Source organism: Sparus aurata, chromosome 21 (assembly GCF_900880675.1).
Source record: "Sparus aurata chromosome 21, fSpaAur1.1, whole genome shotgun sequence".
Taxonomy (NCBI): Eukaryota; Metazoa; Chordata; class Actinopteri; order Spariformes; family Sparidae; genus Sparus; species Sparus aurata.
Window position 1 is genome coordinate 24,467,377 of NC_044207.1, and position 20,247 is coordinate 24,487,623.

At 40.8% G+C, this 20,247-nt stretch overlaps 1 protein-coding gene across 6 annotated transcripts in view; it reads left to right on the forward strand.

Annotated features, from left to right (window-relative positions):
* Positions 1-20,247, forward strand: part of gpc5c (glypican 5c) — a 106,750-nt gene that overhangs the window by 57,335 nt on the left and 29,168 nt on the right. For 4 of the 6 annotated variants that reach the window (XM_030402386.1, XM_030402387.1, XM_030402384.1 and 1 more), the window contains one exon: positions 15,165-15,285. In XM_030402386.1, coding sequence (XP_030258246.1) covers positions 15,165-15,285 — 121 coding nt within the window. Of the gene's footprint in view, positions 1-3,119; positions 3,237-15,164; positions 15,286-15,861; positions 16,122-20,247 lie in introns of those variants that run through there. The other 2 variants (XM_030402388.1, XM_030402389.1) reach the window with 2 other exon arrangements.

Here is a 20,247-nt window from a genome sequence, read left to right on the forward strand (position 1 = left end):
TTTCCTTGAATGTAGGTGGAATGACAGATCATGAACTTGTAAACAGCACCAGATTTACATAGATGGGATATCTAGGATATCAGCCTTTGCAGTCCCTCACAGTGAGAGAAACACAAACTTATTCTGACATTTGCAATAGCGTGTTTTACATTACATGTCCACCAAAGGGTTTTCCCAATAACAGTAGACATATAAGAGATGTTTATATATATATATATATATATATATATATATATATATATATATATATATATATATATATATATATATATATATATATATATATATATATATATATGTGTGTTTATATATATATATATATATACATATGTTATACACACACATGTTGATGAGCACCACAACATGGCAATAAGTGAACGCTCAAATGAATCGTTTTACAATCAAATGTAGTTGTTTTGTACATGAAAGGCAACACCATATAGAGAGCAGTAGTCTAGTATATCAGGGACGTGTTTTGCGACTTGAACATATGCCCCTTCAGATTACAACCAGGAAATAGAGACAGAAAGAGTACTGCAAAGGACAGCAGGGAAATGCTTGAAATGGTTGATGGCATTTGTTTGGGGTGATGACAAGGCCAGCAACATAATTCGATTTCTTAAATCTTCTAAGCTCCATCACCAACTCCATAAATTATTCTCTTTCAAGGGGAAGACTGGCAAAATCACAAATGCACTAGAGATGCTGTGATGTATTGGAACAGTACAGGAGTACAGAACATACAGCAAAGAGGACCAATCCTGTGAAAAACAAAAAAGTAATCCTATCCATGACTCTCCACCTTAGGGACAACTTTGAGCAGCTACGGTCCAAGCCTCTCAACCCAAACCCAGACTTCTTAGATTCAGTTTACTGATGATGTGTCCAGTGCCCAACCTGTGGCAGATTGACAGATAAGCCTGATCATGACAAACATGATAGTTATGGCTGGGAATTCTGCCAAGAAAACCATTTTGGCCGTGTTTGTCAGTGCTACCATCTGCCTGACTACATTTGGATAATAGCTCCCTCAACTTTGCCCTTCTTTTCTCTGCCTTTGGTACAGTCACTCTCTCTTAACTCACTGACCTTAGCAGCAGTTTACACATCACTGCAGTATAATCCTATATATGTTATTCTGGTGTCGGGTAGCCATAGTTAGAACCGCCTCCTTATCTCTCTATCTACAATATGCTCTCAAATGTCCATCTCACTAAATGTCTGGGGACTATTTCTGCTTGTGTGTGTGTGTGTGTGTGTGTGTGTGTGTGTGTTTGGAGTATGCCTATATTCTGATGGTATATGAGCATATACAAGCACTGCGCAGTTGTCTGTGTGTGTCTTGTGCACACATGGCAGAGGATGGGTGTGAGTTGTGCTCCCACGTGCCCTTTGCAGCAGCAGAGAGTCTGATCTCTGACCCCCTCACTCAACACCCTCGCAAGCCTTCTCCACTCTCTGTGTGGGTATGTCTGAGTATGTTTGTTGCCTCGAGTCAAACGCACTGTATGTTTGAGCTGAAACTAGACTGTTTGCACTGAGCGCTCTTTGCTTACACAGGCAGCGTATACAGTACAGTCCAGATGTGACATTATACTGCCTTTTTTCTGTCTTAGTCCATGTTTATGATACCGTTTGTACACACTGAGCCTCAACTGTGATTGCAAAACCAGCTATTACATACAGATTTATTAGAAGTACATAAAATCACGAGGTATAGTATATTTAGTTTTATCCACAGTGAACCCCTCGACTGGTTTTTAGTTTACACTGAAGCTGTCAACCTTAAGCACAAGATCACGCCATCCCGACCCGGATCAGACAGACAGACAGACAAACAGGTGGTCGTACCACACCAGAGGATCATGGTCCACTCCACCCGTCTGTGCTCTTGGGCATAGTTTACTCTCCTGGCTCTGCCCCTGCCTGCCCTTGTCTGCCGTCCACACACCAACTGCCCCCCCGGCTCCCCCCAGACCTCTAACCTCAGTTATCCATGCCCTCCTCGGCATGTTGGCATGTGGCTGGAAGAGGAGATAGATTCATCGCTCTTGTAGGTCTTGTGACATTAATCTCTCTTTCTATTTTGTCACTTCTTTTTCTTTCTTTCTTTCTTTCTTTCTTTCTTTCTTTCTTTCTTTCTTTCTTTCTTTTTTATTTTTTTCCCTCCTCCATTAACATTACATCAAAAACTCTTGCTCTATTGTATAATTCATATACCTTTGAAGCACATTTTAACAAATGTGTCTTCCCTCCTCTGTTTCTTTCTCTGACATACATCCTGTATGCCTCTATCCTGCTACATAGACAATATCCTCAAAATCACACAGTTGTTTGGTGGAACTTGAAGTTGGCTAATGCTGCCACCTACTGGAATAACAATGGCATTGACTTAGGTATATGCTTAATCATTTCACATTAGAGGTTATGGGCGTTCAACAGGTATTTGAGTATAAATGTATGCTGCACACTTGGCTTACTTGAGTTAATTCCTAGAGGAGAGGTCCAGACACAGTCTATGCCAAGGAGCATTGAAGCTGTTCTGGTGGCTAGTTGTGGCTCAACACCTTTTCCTTCTGTCGGTGCTACAGGTTCAGTAATTCACATGACAACATTTTATGTAACACTTGATGATAGCAATATATCACTATCTTACTGCCAAAATTGAACGCCAGGCCCAGACAGCCTTTTTTGTGCTTAGGTCTAAAAGGGTTAACCATAACGAGCTTCAAATTAATTTCACAGGGCAGCTGTGTGCTCAAATTAAATTCAGCTCGAGCACTGTCAACCATGATTATTGCAGGGACTAGCAGAAAATTACACATCCTCCTTTAACGTGTGACATTCTCTCATTTAGAGTCATCGGTGACATTTTAAAAACACACCTGTAATCTGATGATACAAACAAAGATGGGGCTGTTAGTGCATTTTTGTGAGAAACACAGAGAAGACAGTGCGTGTGAGCGATTGTGTGCATGTGGGCGCATATGTACAAGAGGAAAATTGTTGTCTTTGCCAGGAAATGATGCTTGTCTGCATGTGATTTGTGTATGTGGGCAAGACTGACACGACTTTTTCTTGTTTCTGTAATCTAATGGCGCTGCATGGTCTCTTCCCAGAAGTCTGTGTGGTCTGTTGACTCAGCCTGCTGTGCGTCTGCTGGTACATGGGCGCAGGCGACACAGAGAGGTGGGGAGCAGTTACACCCAGTGACAGACACAGTCGGGACAGTCAGGCCTGGGAATGTCCTCAAAGCAAACCACGGGCCAATTACAGCTGGTAATCTATGTAACTGCTACCAGAGACTATTAAGGTTTTAAACGCTGTCCCCATATTGTATGTTTCCATTTGTCTCAAGCAGTAGAGACAGACAATGGAAGCTCTTCTTGGTTTAATTTGTTAAATTTTCATGTAATCAAGAAGTCAACCTTATTTGTAGGATTTGTGTGTGGGTGGCAACTTTCCCTCACTTCCTATGAGAAAAGTGTATTTATTTGGCTGAAAACTAAAGTTGTTAGTTATAGTTTTAGTGGTTTAATGGTAATGACTTGGTGTAGAGTAGCTTCAGCATACATGGAGAGTGAAATTAAACTTCCAGAGGATGGACAACACCACCTCTTGACACACATGTTTTTATTTTTTGGTTGATGTAAATGGCAGTTTATCGTTTTTGCATATTAGTAGTCTTTACTGTATGACAGTCTAAGTTAGAACATTGTATTGCATACTATTTGTGTAAAGCACTGAACCACTGTATAGCAGACTAATGTAACAAGTTTAATAATTAGGGGCATTAAGTGAACTGATTTGAGCTGAGATGATGACAGAAAACTGAATGAAACTAAATTGTGTTTAACCTGATGGAAGTATGGCTTACAGTGATAAACTTAATGTTTTTTCAGATGGAGGCTGGTGAATTTTGCAAGAGTGACATGGTAACTGTTTCTGGTAGGATGTTACTCATTCACAAAAAGGTCGGAACCCTTTCTGTAATGTCACTTAGAATAACAATATGAGCCCATCAGTGGCAAAAACACATACTTTTTAGTGGACATACTCAGTCAGTGTTGCCCACAATGATTTACAACATAAGATATAAACATAGGGCCCAGAATTAAAAATACCAGAATTCCCCTTTTAATTGAACTAATGCTGTTGAAAGCATAGTGGCCCAACAGTTGGTACTACAGGCTTTCAATAAATACTATTGGCCACACGGGTGCAGTGTGGAAGCATTATTGCTCTCCTGTCAGACCAGCAATTCAGTTTGCAAGCATGGTCTTGTTACTGTATTGAAATGTAGCCCAATTACCGTAATTTATGTTTTGTATTATTTCTGCATGAGAAAATATCTTAACCCTTCATCATTATCTCAGAAAATTGGGCGCAGAACTAATTACATGTCGTACATGTTAGATCCGATGGCTTCATATAGAGCATAAACGGTACATTAGACTCTGCTGCAACTTTGATTTGATTTATTAATGTCAGGATTTGCTTACACAGCCACGGGGATGAAGGAAATACATGTATGTAATAGAGAGAGAGAGAGAGAGAGAGAGAGAGAGTGTGTGTGTGTGTGTGTGTGCGTGTGCGTGTGTGTTCGTGTGTGAGACAGAGAGAGAGAGAGAGGAAGAGCAGTTTGTTGGCAAGAGCGACTCACTTACACCAAATTAATTCAGCTCTTCAGTTGCGGTGATTGTTAGATAAATCGATACCTGTTCATTAGCCTGGAGTAGCATTGAAATGAAACATGCTTGGGTATGTGGAAGCCTATAATGTGCTAATGATGAGCCAAACTAGATATTGTAGACATCACCTAGCCTGCAGACGGAAATAGACATAGACGGCTAGAATAGCCTTGATGATGAGTATCAAACACCTCCCGGGTACAAGGTAATCACAGTATGTGATTACCTGTAAATGTATGTGCATGCTAAGTGAGTCACTGTGCTCAGTCGTAGATCATTTTCCCATCTCTGTTTTTCTCTCTTTAAACCCATTGCCCTCCCTCTTGCTCAGTCTCTGTTCCAGCTTTCTGATTCTTCTCTGGGTTGGCCCAGGTCACAGTGACCTGGAGAGCATACTTAAACAGGTTGGGCTGAACCCAGGGAAGTACCCAGGGAACTTGTTGAGGTTTGCCACCACCAATAGGGACTCAGGCAACATCTAAATTTAAACTTTAGAGCTTGATGTATTCAGGAAGTGTAAGTGTAACTTTGGTCTGCAGTGCATACCAAGAGTAATACTACCGTGACATCACCCATTGGTTTGCAGACTACTATTTTGAAGCCTCAAGTTTGGCATTATGGCCATCTGCATTTTGTTTTTTTGGAGCCCGAACTTAACACATTTTGACAAGAGAGTGGTGCTGGGGACAATGCACATGTTTTATGACTACCCTGATTCCATCCTGGATGACAACTTGTAGACACACCATAGTAACAACTTCTCAATCACAAGATAGGCATACCCTATAGCATTATCCAAATTTATCATCTATTTTACTCTAAATGAGAGCAAAATTTACAAGATTATTTCATGATGTATTGAGGAAGACTTGAAACTAGCAGTAAAAACCATTAACTTGTCATAAAATAGAAAAACTGTTTACTAATGTAATACATCAAGAAAAGAAGTAGTGTTATTTTCTCATAAGCTTAAAAACAACTGGACTCCTTTTTGAAACCAGTCGAGTCGCTTTCAGCCAGCCATCAGTAAGAATCTAAGTTTAAAGCACTTTCACATTAGCTTCACTTGTCAGACCCGGAAACTATATTTTATACAGTCAATGGTTTATAAATCAGCTAAAACCCACTGAATGAGAACATGTTTTACCATTTGTGTGTATTAATTTGGCACTAAGCAGTTTGGAAATCCCTATTCTAAAGAGAGTTCCAGCCCGCTATTAGCAGTGGGCCACATCTCCACAAGCCCATGGTCTACTGGCTGAGAGGGGACGGGGGTCAGCTTTCATCTCCATCCACCCAGCAATCTGATAAGACACATCCAGTCAACAGCAACCACGCTACCAAGCTGAGCACACAAACAAACATAGCGACGAGTAAACATTCAGACAGGCTGCTTTGCTTCGCCACATGGAGCCCTGGTCACTGTAAAAAGAGAGAAATGTGCATGACACAAATAAAAGGAAATCTGAGTATAACGATTGTGTGTGAAAGCTTGATTGCCCTCAGTAATACTTAATGAAAGAGATAAGTGTTGGCTGTAATGGGCAAATTTAAAACGGGGTAGAGGAGAAATACTGTTTGGATATTTGACCGGATTCAATAAAGACCATGTACATGTATTTGAGAGCATTAAAAAAGTATATTGAAAACAAACATACGGTATGAAGGGAGCCATTCATAAGTGAAGTAACACCTTTTATTGCACTGAGTGCGTAATCGCCATGAGTAATTCGAGCCATTGGACCTTCAACCATATAGCTGTTACAGTGCAACCACTCAATAAACCGGCCTGGTCTTGGTAAAATCACCCGGGGACCCCTTAAGAAGTGGCAAAGCAGTTGAGACCAACATAGTGGTGTGTAATTCCAACCCAACCACACAGCCATAAACAGCCATATTTCACTGGCCCACAGCGCCATGAAGACAGATATACGTTCAGCTCAGCACAGGTGTCGTGCCTCAGGTGAAGTCCGAGACAAAAACTGTAAAGATTCATTAACTTAAACGTCCCGGAGAAAAATGTTTCATCTTGGCTGAAATGACATAACCCTGCAGTTAGTGTAACTGGAGTTTGACGCAGCCTCTGGATTGTTTATGTTTGTGGGGTGAAGCTCCATCATCAATAGTGAAAGGACATGTCTTCTGCACTTTACTGCAATTAATCTAGGTTAGCGGCTCCCAACTAAGGGGGCCATGATCCCCAAAGGTCATAAGATGATTAACAGGACAGGAGAAAAGAAAAACAACTGCTTCACAAAATAAGGTTTGTTTTTATTATGTTTTATGTATTGTGTTTTCAACAGTTTAAATCAACTGAAAACAAGAATTGTGTTTTCGTCTCCTAAGAATGAGCCTTTTATATCTAAAGAGGGAATGACTCACCTTCCACAGATTCGACCAATTGCACAACCATGTTTCTATTGTAGTCAAGACGAAATAAACGCTTGCTCTAAATAAGGCCTTTCACATTTTTCAGGTTTTTACCAGCCACTGTAGCTTTTCCTACATACTTGGAAAAGGAGGGCATGGCAATTTGTAAACACACGGAACGTTTAAGGTGTCACATGTCAACAGTGTTGGAAACCTATGTTGTAGGGAACACATTTCATTTAGAGGAGGACAGTTCGATGAACGAAAGACGAGTGATTATGCAGGCAAAACAAGTTTAATAAGTTGCACACATCACTTGATTAGTCATGCAGACGTTTCCCAAGCGCAAGGAGAAGCTATTTAGTATGAAATCATCAAAACAGGCTCAAACAAACTACAAAACAAGAGAGATGAGATTGCTGGGTTCAACAGCTGACTGTGATTTTTGATCTCCATGTGGAGTTGCCATCATGACTGCAGTGCCTCTGCTGCTCTTTATTTTCCTGACCTGCCCTGACTCTGCCTACATATCTGACTCATCACTCAGTACAGACGCTGCAAGGGAGCATAACAGAGGGCCCACTGGGCTACCGGCCAGGTCTACCAAATCACATGGCACCCTTGACTCAGCTCTTTAAGAGATTAACTGGGTGGCTCGCAACATTTGGGCAAATAATTTTGACTCTCGTTGCATCGAGTTTTCAGCAGTGGAAACCAGCAATCAATACTTGATGAAACAGAACAGTTGCAGTGAATTAACCAGACATTTTTGAGCTTTTCTAGTAGCTGAACTTGGGACAAGTTTTCTCAAAGTCAGCCTTATTATCCGCTGTGTTTCTGAACAACTATTATGCCGGTGTCTCACTGGGACAAGACGGGCCATAGAACTATTTCATTTCCAAATCCCCAAGCTGCCAGCTGGAACAAGGAGGAGGTGAGGTCAAAAGATATGAGGAGACAGATAAAGAGGGGAAAAACACAGAGCTGGGAATAAAATGAGAGTTAGAATTAAGCCAAGACTGCATGCCCCAGGTACTGTTAAAGCTTCCAAGTGACTGCAGCTACTGGTGGCGTTCAGCGTGTTCATGTGGCTACCAGCTGGGTTACAAAAGAAAGCCACGAGAGCAAAGAGAGAGGAAGCAGGATTAAATGGAGTTTGGGATAGTGGGCATAGAAATTAAGAGGAAGAATAAAGATGACTTGAACTGAAGACATGGCCTCTTGCAGGACTTTTAGAGATCGTTTAAGAATGCAAAATAATAGGTAGGGGGTGGGAATGGAGCATAGAAAGAAAAGCACACTGTTTGAGTTTGCATGCCCTGTAGCCGACCTCTCCTGATGTGCTTGCTGTTTCTCCTTGCACATATTAAGACCTTGAGTATTTCCTTTCTAATAATGTTGTCTTTGAAGCACAGCAAGTTACAGCACATACTGCCAGGGGTTTGGAAATCTTCTATAAGAGCAGCCAAAGATTTTACCGTTGCTTCATTTTGTATGTAGTTTGGCTTGAAATATTTACTTATACTGTGTTTATCATTGGAAACCCACGATAAACTGTGTACGTTCACACTGCATTACGGGGCACAGGCTTGCGAAACATTTGCGCGCGCTCAAACATGTTCATGTTTACTGTCGGAGGTGACAGCATGTGCACATATGTCAAGTTGATTAAATGTTTGCAAAGTGGCTTTTGACCGGTTGCCTGTTCATGTGCTCAGTGTTAGTACGGTGAATGGCTGCTGAGCTCACAGTGTGTGTGAGAACAGTCTGGCCTTTCAGAACAAAACCTCCTGCTCAGAGTATTTCAACATGTCCAAGCACTGCTCGTAAAGTTAGCTGGCTACAAAACATCTCCTCAACCCCTCCCTTGCTCTCTGACTACTGGCCTCACTCGTGACTTCAGGTCCTCTTGTTCCAGGAAGAGAAAGTTGTAATGCTATATTTTAGTGTTACAGGCTCGGTGTTATGTTGAGCAGTATATGTTTTTATCTTATGCAGACTTATGTCACCTCATAAAACTATCAAATTAGCAATAGACCATAAAAGTATCATGGTCCTAGCTTTGGAAATGCATACCTTGATGAAAAATAATGGAATCTACCGATGTAGGTTTTAAAGTATGTGATAGTACTAATCGCTTGAGAAATTATATTGTTTATCCACTGGTCAGACTAGAATGGTGATGCTAAATCAATAAAGCTAAAGATTTAAAGCTCTTGTTCTTGTACTAACATTTTAGTAGTGTTTCTTATTTCATCATGTTCACTTTCAGCTGTCATGTTTAGTTACTACTGGTGAAAACACAATGTTTCCTATGGCAGTTATTTTCTTCTTGACTTCAGCAGCAATGTTCACAGTTAACAAAGTGTTTACTACAGGCAAAATATTCAGTTATGGAGGCATGTGTGTGTGTGAGCAATGAAAAAGCTGTGGAGCATGCATTTGAAGTCCTTTTGTCGTTGTCTGCATTGCATAAAAAATGTATCATTTGTGGTAATTGCCACCTTGCCACCTACACAAAGTGTAATGTTGACGGTACTTGAATGTGCAGTTATTGGTGGGGAATAAAGCAAGACAAAAAACTCCAGAGATGTCACAGTGAGCACCAAGCCTTAAAGATGACATCTTTTAATACTGCAGCTGGCATGACCCAATGTGTTTTAATCATAGGAATCAACACATGTTCAATCTTGCATACCCAGAACAGCCGGGAGGGTGGGGAGAGGCTTTATTAATCATGACAAACCAACAATTTGCTGTTTACCCTGACAGCAGTACCACCAGCTCTAATCCAATCCCCTCCTCAGCTGAAATAGTACCACCCACAGACATGAAAATACACACACTCACTCAGCTGAAAACAACCTCACTCCTCTTAATCATTCCTCATTGACACTTTTCCTCCTTCAGTTTGCTCTGATTCAGCCTGATGTTTATTTCAGAGGAATCATTCATCCAAATCAATTTGCATGCAGAAAATGTGACTGCCGAAAAAGATCCAAACACGTTTCATGTCTATTCTTTTGAATAGGCAGAAGAAGCTTTAGTCCAATTAATCACTCAGAATTACCCTGCATTTTTTAAGATTAAACTGTTAAAAAGTTAATTAAGTATTCATGTGAATAGTTTGTACTGGTGCACATTTGAAGGACATGTGAGTCAGTAGCAGGCAGTTAGGACTTGACTTTTGTGGATCACCTTTTTTGTTATTTAAATGTCATGCTTTCTAAATGCAAATTTCCTCGTTTATCGTCACCTATTTGCCAGGGCCTTTGCCTCAAGTTGAGTCTTGACTTTTGGTGGAAGACATTTTTTTAATTACAGTACATTTATGATACATGTGTTTTTTGTGTCCCTGGCACAGTTTTACATTGATGCAGGATTACCTTCCTGGCAGAAACTGCTGTATGCCATCTCCCTTGTCTCCGCATAATGTCACTGTGACACACAGGGTCTACAAGGACAATCTGTTAGGACCTGTGTAGTTCAGCCTTTATATGCTGCCAGCGAGAAATTATATTGGTGTTTGCAGGAGTGATTTTGATATCTTCAGAGATGATTCTCAGCGCAATACATTTCAGTATTATTCAACATGTTATCCTATTAACACACTGCATAAGGGCATTGATTTAATAAATTTGAGGATTTCAAGAAATGAGCGACAACACGATGATTATTGACTCTAATTACCGAAGCAAAGATCCAGAACAGTGTGCTAACATAGAATTCCTGGCATAAAATGTCAAGCCCCGAGCACGGCATGTGACCTCGGGATGCTTTTCAATCCTAATGTGAAAGCTGAAGCACATCAGAAATATCATGCCTCCCTGGCAGATACTTGTGGATAATCTTATTAGCTGTTAGGATCCTGGCAAAGATCTCAGCAGACGGCTTGCGGTATGAATGCAATTAAGCCATTACTGTAGACATATCACAATCAAACAGGACTACCTGCCTTGTGTTTATTTTGTAATGTCCGCGGGTCAGCTTTTAAGTCTCTAGCAATCACGTGCGTATATATAAAAACTTCAAGAGGTTGAAAAAAGGCAATGAGAGGAAAGTTGAGAAGAATAAGAACGACTCAGTCTAGTTTGAAGCTCTTTGTGGTGCTATGTTTGTTTAAGTCCTATGATGATTTCACTTGCAAAAAGAGTGAGGTGTTTGAGGAGATGCCGAGATGACCCCTTACCTGTAGTTAAAGGGAGACATGCACATATTTACACAAATATTCTAGCTAATTGAATCCCTGGTGGGTGTTGTGGGATCGTTATCCTTCCAGCCAGACCTCGGTGATCAGTCAAGAGCTGAACACAGATGAAAGACTTCCAGAATCTACCTTACCTGGGGCCAATCTACTAGAAGCCCCCTCACTCTGGCTATGACAAACCTTCACTAGACCCTTTCATCAAATGTTTACACACCCTTGAAACGTTATTATTCATGTTATAGTCTCGCTTTGTTTACAGCATATACACCGAACTGCTCAGGCACACGAGTGCCCTCAAAATGCACATATTTTCTTTTCTGCTATCTCCCCGTACACCTTGGGAGATTAATATTTAAGCTCTGTTTTCTGCCTTGCAGCCCACGAGCATTCCTTCAGGCTTCCAAAAGATCAAGACAGTTCAGTTTGCGGTCAGCATCAGGGAGCGGAGGTCATTGCTCGTCTGTGCTCCAGGCAGAGGGAATGAAGAGAACAGACAAAGCCGCCTTTAGGAAAGTGCATCAATTGGGCATTCAGAGGAGAATGAGTCAATTCCGTAGAAAGGAGTCAGGGAGCTATGAGTCAGAAATCAGACATGTGTAGGTAGTCATTTTTTAAGAGGAAAGGGCAGACTGTTGATTAGATTCATTGATTCACCATACAAAAGAGAGATATCATGTGGGTGCTGCAGCCTTTTATTCTTCTTGTACAATCTTATGGTTCACAGTCACTCTTTGATTCACTGGGACATGGTGAGAACTATTCTGAAACAGTACATTATTGCCATTGGCAGGAATCATATCACAGCATCTGATGTCTGCTCCAGTTCCGTCCAAAGATTTGCTGCAATAAATGTTCTGTCTATCAGGTAATCAGCTCTGGGATGTCCTGCTGTGTCAGTCGTCATATCCCTTCTAAATAATATCAAACATACTTTGTGTTGAAAAGTTCCAGGCCTAACTGACTGCCAAACTCACCCTGACACTTCCCTTTCATTAGCATCCCATCTGATGAGCTCATTTCCGCGCCAACACTGTTATCCCAAGCCAAGCCTGGAGACAGACACGCATAACACACAGGCCCCCACTTTTCAACCACTGCTTAGGGAGCTCTTTGATTCTTCAATTTATCATTTATGTCGTGGGGGTGGGGATGGGGGTGAAAGTCGAAAAGCTATCGATTGTTTCCATCTCGACAAGAGAAGATTCAGAGCCGCCGGCAATTAAGAGCTTCAGTTGTTGTCAAAGCAGACAGTGGTTTGTGTGTCTGAAGCTGGGGGAGGGGTGGGGGGGTCGACCCATCCACTTTGCAAATAGACTAAAGCGGAACAAGTAATTGAAGGAGGAAATAAACAAGAATGGGATGTAAAATAATGCGTAGCGGGAGAGGCTAAAGCGAGAAATTTTTGCATTTTTATGGGCCCGATCCGCAAAAGCGCTGCTTCAGCAAGCCGAAAAAGCGCAGACCTTATCGGGACATTGCTTAGATCACAGGCCTGAGAATCTTGAGTTCAGCACTTTTATGATTGCCTCTGCTCATATTCACATGAACATGTGCAAGTGTGTGCATGCTCGGCCACATGCCCATAAACACATCCATATAAACACGTTCACTTACACAATCCATAATGACTTTATCAGCCTCGTACTGCCAGTGGAAGCATCCATTGATTTAATGCCAGTATATGTCATTCCTCTCCAGCGCTGTTAGAGCCCCCATGCGTGGGAGATTAACATCAACATATAATTCTCAGTGTAATTAATACAGTATAATGGATGTGGAGTCAAAAATATCAAACTTTATGAGTGTGTAGCAAAGCTATAAAAGTCCGTGTATCTGCACTTTGAAATGGTTAACAGCTCTAAGGCTTTAAAGTAACCAAAAGTGCACCATCACTGATAGAAGTAGCAGCATGGGTTGTTGGAGTTTAACTTTAGAGAGGCGGGGAGCATATATATTTGGGATGACCCTGGAGTACAAGGGGGATAAGTGAATGTGTGTCTACTTTGGATGTCGATAGCATTATTAGTGCTGAGTTTTGGGAAGAAGGTGAGAAAGTTTAAACATTAATAGCATCTCTGCAATATTAATGAATGTGAAAGTACATGTACTTAAACTTTCTCTGCAAGATATTGATGAACTTGTACAGGGCACAGTGTGTCAGCACTTCTCTCTGACAGGCTGTTGTCTTATTATTTCCTAAAATTACTCACTCGTCACTGTCCTACCAGTTACTAGTAGTAATTGTTAAGATAATGGATATGCACGACTGGTCGATCAAAACTCAGGCGAAGATATGCATATATAATAAAGGTTTTCTCGGACATTGTTCAACCTTATAGATTAAAGGGGCTCAGTGTAGCAATTTGTAGCAATTTACATGTATTAATCACCTTTATCAGCCATATGTGAGCAGATTGTAACTTGACCTTCTTTCTCGGTTGCTTATACAAGCATCTGGACAATTTGTGGAAGTTGTTAAATGCTGCAAGACCGTGGATATCTTCATGAAGGACTTTTCCATGACACTCAAAAGGACGTGACCATGTGCACAGTGGGCACTCTCCCTTTCTGCTCCACTGATAGAGAGCAACAGTAGCCAACATCAATAGAGTCTGCAAACATAGAACAACAGAGACTTGTTGAGATTGTGGTCAATTTAGTTAGTTAGTTACAAGAGTTAGTTATTGGCCAATTTCAGAAAGATATATAAAATCCAGTGATCTCCTTTTCTCCCCACTATAATACATGATGGTGCCAATCTTCAAAATGCTTAACAGAAAAAAACAAGACAAAATGGCTTTGTATGTGCGTGTGTCTGTGTGTGTTAATCCAATACTGATTTCCCTATCTGACCTAAGATTCAAACACAACACTCCAGTGCAAGCTTGCTTTGCTAAACACAGAGGTACTTCTGCCAGTACAGTATCATCAAATGCCCCTTCAGAACAATAAACAGCAATGTTATCAATTTTATGATTCAAACATTTCAGTCGTTAAATCTATAAAATGTTCAATAAATTCATTCTAGAGCCTTGACTGTGGTTAAATGCGTCATGATACATACGATGTTTATTTCTGCCAAAACAACTTTTGTTTCTATTATGCTCTATTAAAACACTCCACCCTCCCACATCAGGCAGCTTGAAATGTTAGCCTCCCTGACATCAGCTCAACAACAGCTCCGACAAAATCAACAGCTATAATCCCCGCCGAGCTGCAGACCCACGGAGCATGCCAAGGATTAAAGGGTCCAGCTCACCATGTCTCTCAATTTCATTTTTACAAGGCCACGCTCAGTCATATTTTCATTAAAAAATATTCCCAATCACAGAGGAACATAAAAGCAGCATTAAGTGATTTTTGAACACATTTGATTGAATGTTGACGCAGAACTATGTGCATAATGGATTTTTTAATGTTTTCCGTGCAACATGCCCTGTGTTTTGCCTTTGACAAATGAGGCCCTAATGGTTTTTAGATTATGTTGAAGAAGTGCTGTGGTACAGTTGGCAGACTTCTAAACACAGACATTGATGGACTACATAATGATGATGTTTCTCTTTGGTTTTTAGTTTTGTTTATTTGACATGGAAGAAAATTACATTGCTCATTTTTCAAGCACAACTCAGTAAAGTGCAGACTTATTTACACTGTGGTCCTCGATATACAGGTAGTAAAATGATACATCATGACATGTACAAACAATAATGAAAGATCAACAGTAAAGAAACCCACAATAACAAACACATACCGCGCTGCATGTTAACTATTGGTATAAAGCAAAATAACATCAGAACACTGCTGCTGGTTTGTCAGTCTTGAACAACTGGATATCTTATACAAATATTCCCATGTTTTTTTCTCAAAATCTGATGCCACTTTTCCTTTTCCTGCAGCTATTCTGGCAGAGTTGTGGGAAATGGCCTGCATGCCCAGAGACGAAACCCAGAGGTCAAAGTTCGCAGCCCGAACCCTACACTGGCTGAGGTCAAGGAGAGGTTGGAGCGCTTCAACCAGGTAGGATGACACATTGCTGATGTACACAGATATGCACATATTTTTTAGGTTGAAGATAGTGATTGGCCTCAGGGTGCCACTGAATCATCTGTGTGTTTTGTCCGCATGTCTCTGAATGCCAAAGGGTTCGTTGCACTTACCAAACATGTCCAAACAACATTCTTTACCTGACTGCTAACTGTTGATCTGGTTAGAGTGAATTGAAAATTCAGTGTTAAAATTGTCAAAAGTTTTTAGTCAACTGAATTGTTGTGTAACCAACACTATTAAAATCTGATTGGGCCTTTGTCTAATTAGTATGCCTCAAATAATATAACACACAGTCAGAGCAGCTGAAATGTCCTTGCCATTTTCCTCCGATCCAAAGACCTGTTTTTTTGCACAGAGGCTGATATCAAAGATAAATGGAAAGGATAGAGGGTGAAAGGGAGGCGGTGACAGAAAAAAAAAGTGAATTACTGTGGAAAGAAAAAAAAGAAAAAGAAAGATGAGAGGCAGGAGCAAAAGGTCAGGAATGAGTGACAGATAGGGAGAGATGACACAAGCAGCTTCAAAGTGACACTGTTTGTCATGTAGATGGGGTTTAGTGCTGAAAAGGACCAAGAAGAAAAGGGCCATTTCACACAGTCCCTAGAGGCCATTTGAGGAGACAAACGGACCAGGATTCGGTTCCCCTCTGCCTGCCTGCCCTTTTGTCGCCCTGAAAATTATGCCCACGGATAGAAGACCAGCCATCTCGCACTTTCTATCTCTATATTCCTCTTTCTTTCCCCGGATTTTACTCTTTCAATCCTTCTTGATTGTTGAGGATTTCCTCTAATAAACCTGAAAAAGTTGTTCTTTTTCCTCTCTTTGTTAATGCATTTCTGTTTACACTCTATATTATAACCATTGCAGATATCCTCTTATCCTTATCTTTCCTTTCTCTCTCCTCCATACATTTATTTTCTGTCTCTCTTCACGTGTATCTTGCATCTCACACATATCTCCCAGCCAGCCTGTCCACCTGTCTGCCGCTGACAGCTCAAGCTCATTTCTGTCAGACCAAAACATCCCATTGTGCACGGTGCCTGTCAAGTGTCCCGTCGTCATGGTAACTATGCAGAGTTGAGCAGTTGTCCTGTTGACATTTACAGGGTTGAAAAGCCTACCTTGAATCTGGACCAGGTGGCGGCGCTTGCCTGAGCTTTGTGTTTGTGCCAGATAAGAGCAAAGGATCACAGAGTGTCAAGCTGCATAATGTGTCAGGCTTCCCAAGGTACATTCGGAACAGTTAAACATCCACGAGTGCAGAAATATATTCTATCACGTGTCTGCTCACACCTGCAAACAGACAGTTTTACACAGTTGCAGTATGCATAGACTGAAACTGTCAAAAAAGCATCACACACACACATCGCGAAGCTCTTCCTTAAAATGTAATTTATTTGACACAAGGGGTGGACGATTTCAGATCATGATCGACCTTGAAGTTGTCAACAGTCTTTTTTTCCAGGCGAATCATAAAGATTGCTATGTTTAATTTCCTGTTACTTCCAAACTTCAGATAACCTTAACTAGCAAAACGCTATATGAACTTAACAATAGAGTTGGCTGCACTGATTGGACTTCCTTTGGTGGCATATTGTAAACAATTCAATGTGATTTTTAGCAAAAACATGGCACCAGAGGAGCTTGTGTAATAAAAAAAAATATATATATATTTTTTGTGATATTGTCTTTAAATGGTGCAAATTGAGAAATTAGTACACTACTTTAAGTCTGAGTATAGTCTTTGTGATTGTGACTGCTACTTAATAGATAATGATATTATGTTGGTCGTTTGACACTCGCCTGTGACAACTAATAATCCCGGTTATCATCCAAACTGATTCATATAGATCAAAGTGACTTTCTTCAGAATTAGATCCTCTCCCAACTGCCATAAAAGACTAATACCATTTCATGCTCAAAAGGGCTGTGACAGGCTTAAAGGCACGCTCCCTAATTTTATTACAGCAACCCCTAAATTTCTTCCCATGCACTCACTGTTCAGTTCAAGTACTTAAGAGTCAACTTTCAACTATAAAAGGAAATTTGTATTTGCACTTAAAATCAGTGAGTGTATGGTTAAGTGGTCTTACCGATTCAGATTTCTTGCTTTATTTTAACTTGATCCTTTCTCTCTGTCCTTGTCTGTTTAAACTTAGTTAAAACAGGAAGAAATTACATCCCTGTAAGAGATGCCTGAATATTAGCATAATGATGTCACCTGTCTCACTGTCTACTTTCTGAGCAAACACTTGTGCCTGGCTCTCTTTATCCTCGCTGCAGAGCCCTCAACAGATGTTTGGAGACAGGGCCATTATAAAAGAATCTTCCAGGTGGGCGAGTCAGTTGACAAAATAAGTTCCCTTTCAGATTGATTTTGGCACGCTCATCTGGATGCCTCTCCAAATTGCAAACTTTACCAGGCACCCTCAGTGCCTTTTAGGCTGTTAAGTTAATTGCAGTTCAAACTGGAGGGAGCAGTTTATAGAGATTAAGCTTGGTTGATCCAAACAGTTTCAATTTGTTTGTGCAGACTTCATAGTTAGGCATTGACTCAGCTCACTGACTCTGGTTATGAGCTCCATAATTAACCAGTATTATAACAACATGAATAACACACCCTGGATTTTAGATGGAGTCCTGATGCTGGTGGTTACTGCATCTTGTTTTCAAGGCCCTCAGCTGGAAGCAGTGCACTTCAATTCCAGATAAGTGGATGACAGAGCAGCGATTAGCGATTGCTGTGGGAATCCTGTGAATATAAGTGGAGTACAAGTGTGAGGAATAGTTTTTGGCTTTGCCAGAACCAGAACAACCACCCCCCTCCCCTTTAGTCAAAGAAATAAAATGATTTTAAAACCAAAACTACCGCGTGTATGTGGGTTTTTTTAAACACGGCCAAAACCCTCTGAAAATATTCGATTGACTCTTTCCATTGCCAGTATACATTCAATGTCACAAATCTGCTGAATACCAAGGAACAGTATGAAGTGGCATGGGAGTCCTGTGGCGATGGTTACCTTTTATATCTCTTACTTAAAGGAGAACTTCGGTCGATTTAAACATGCAGCTTCATTGCTCAAGCTACCCTTGACTTGCGAGTACCGAAGACGCGAACAAATTTGGTCCAGCCATTACAGAGCTCCGTGAACGGAGATGTAGCATTGAACGCTAACAGCATGGGGTCATAACTTTACACTGTGTTTTAAGCATCTTAACATGCTCCACATCTCACACCAAAAGTTATGCAACATCAGCAGACACCTTAGCACACAGCACTGTAGCGTGTATGACTCAAAATGAATAAAAAAGTAGTTAAAATAGTGTGTTTGTGCAAGCAGCTACTTACCTGTTTGTTGACATCCGTGTGTTCCGGTAGCTAGACCAAACTAGCATATCCATCGAGTGTGCACTTAACAGGCTAAACAGGCTATTGTAAGGCTCATGGCTCATGTCAGGCTGTAACATGGACATGTACGTATGAACATAAACACGAAAATGCTGGAATACGTTACCGTCTCCGCCAGTGAGGGAGTAAGTGCACGCTCGACGGATTGACTAGTTTGGTCTAGCTACCGGAACACACGGATGTCAACAAACAGGTAAGTAGCTCCTTGCACAAACACACTGTTTTAACTACTTTTTTATTCATTTTGAGTCATACACGCTACAGTGCTGTGTGCTAAGGTGTCTGCTGATGTTGCATAACTTCTGGTGTGAGATGTGGAGCATGTTAAGACGGTTAAAACACAGTGTGAAGTTCTGACCCCATGCTGTTAGCGTTCAATGCTACATCTCCGTTCACGGAGCTCTGTAATGGCTGGACCAAATTTGTTTGCGTCTTCGGTACTCGCAAGTCAAGGGTAGCTTGAGCAATGAAGCTGCATGTTTAAATCGACCGAAGTTCTCCTTTAAGTCTCTCCTAACAAACTCAAAGCTGACTTAACAATGTACTAGTGCTGGTTTAATGGAGATGGATGTGAAAGTACATGCAAACATCTTTAACTTCATTTTAGCATCGTACCAGAAAGAAGAAGCAATTATCATGTCACCAGGTTGTCCGATTCTACCTGTGTATCCCACTGAGTCCGTTACAACACTACTCTACTGTTCTCTCTGATTTCTGACAAATAAAACCTAGTGGACTGCACACAAATACAGAGCTGACCTGACTGTCTATTTAGAACAATTACAATCTAACCAGCCACTGAGGTACAGCACTTAGCATTGATCAGCAATGCCTGCGAGCCCCTGCTGACATGTTATGGCTGGTTGGTGGAAAGGGCCAGTAAAGTATTACTGATTACATCTTTAAATAAATATATTCCTTCAAACATCTGATCTGTTGTTATTAAACAGCAGGAGGATTTCAAAGTCTGGCAACCCCACACTGAGTCTACAAAACCTAACCTTGACAGGAAGAAAAAGCTTACCAGATAGAAACATTGTTAAATAATGCATTTGCTGAGATGTCTCCCGTGGACTAGATATAATCAAACTAATGCCTGTGCGGTTATTTAATTTGGGTTCTTTGTGTGTGTGTGCTCTAGTACTTTTATCTTTGCGAGACCCACTTTGAGTTTCAGACGTTCACAGCGAGGACATTTTTGAGAACCTAGTGCTTTGAAGTAATGAAGACTATTAGAGATGATCTATTTAAGGTTAGATTTGAATTGTGTGTCGCTGTTAGAAGTACAATTAAGTGTGTCTGTGTGTATGTCTTCTTCATCCTTACAGCTAGTTTGGGTTGTTATTTTCAGGGCAATATATTTAAAAAAAAACAACCTGTGTACTGATTCTAAATTGCACGGATATTCTCCTTTTCTGTTTAAAAGGTATTGCAGGTATTTCAATGAATCCCTAATCTGAGCTTTTCCAAATTTGAATAACCTCCATTTCCGGGATTAGTGGGGTTAAGACGTGTATATTTTT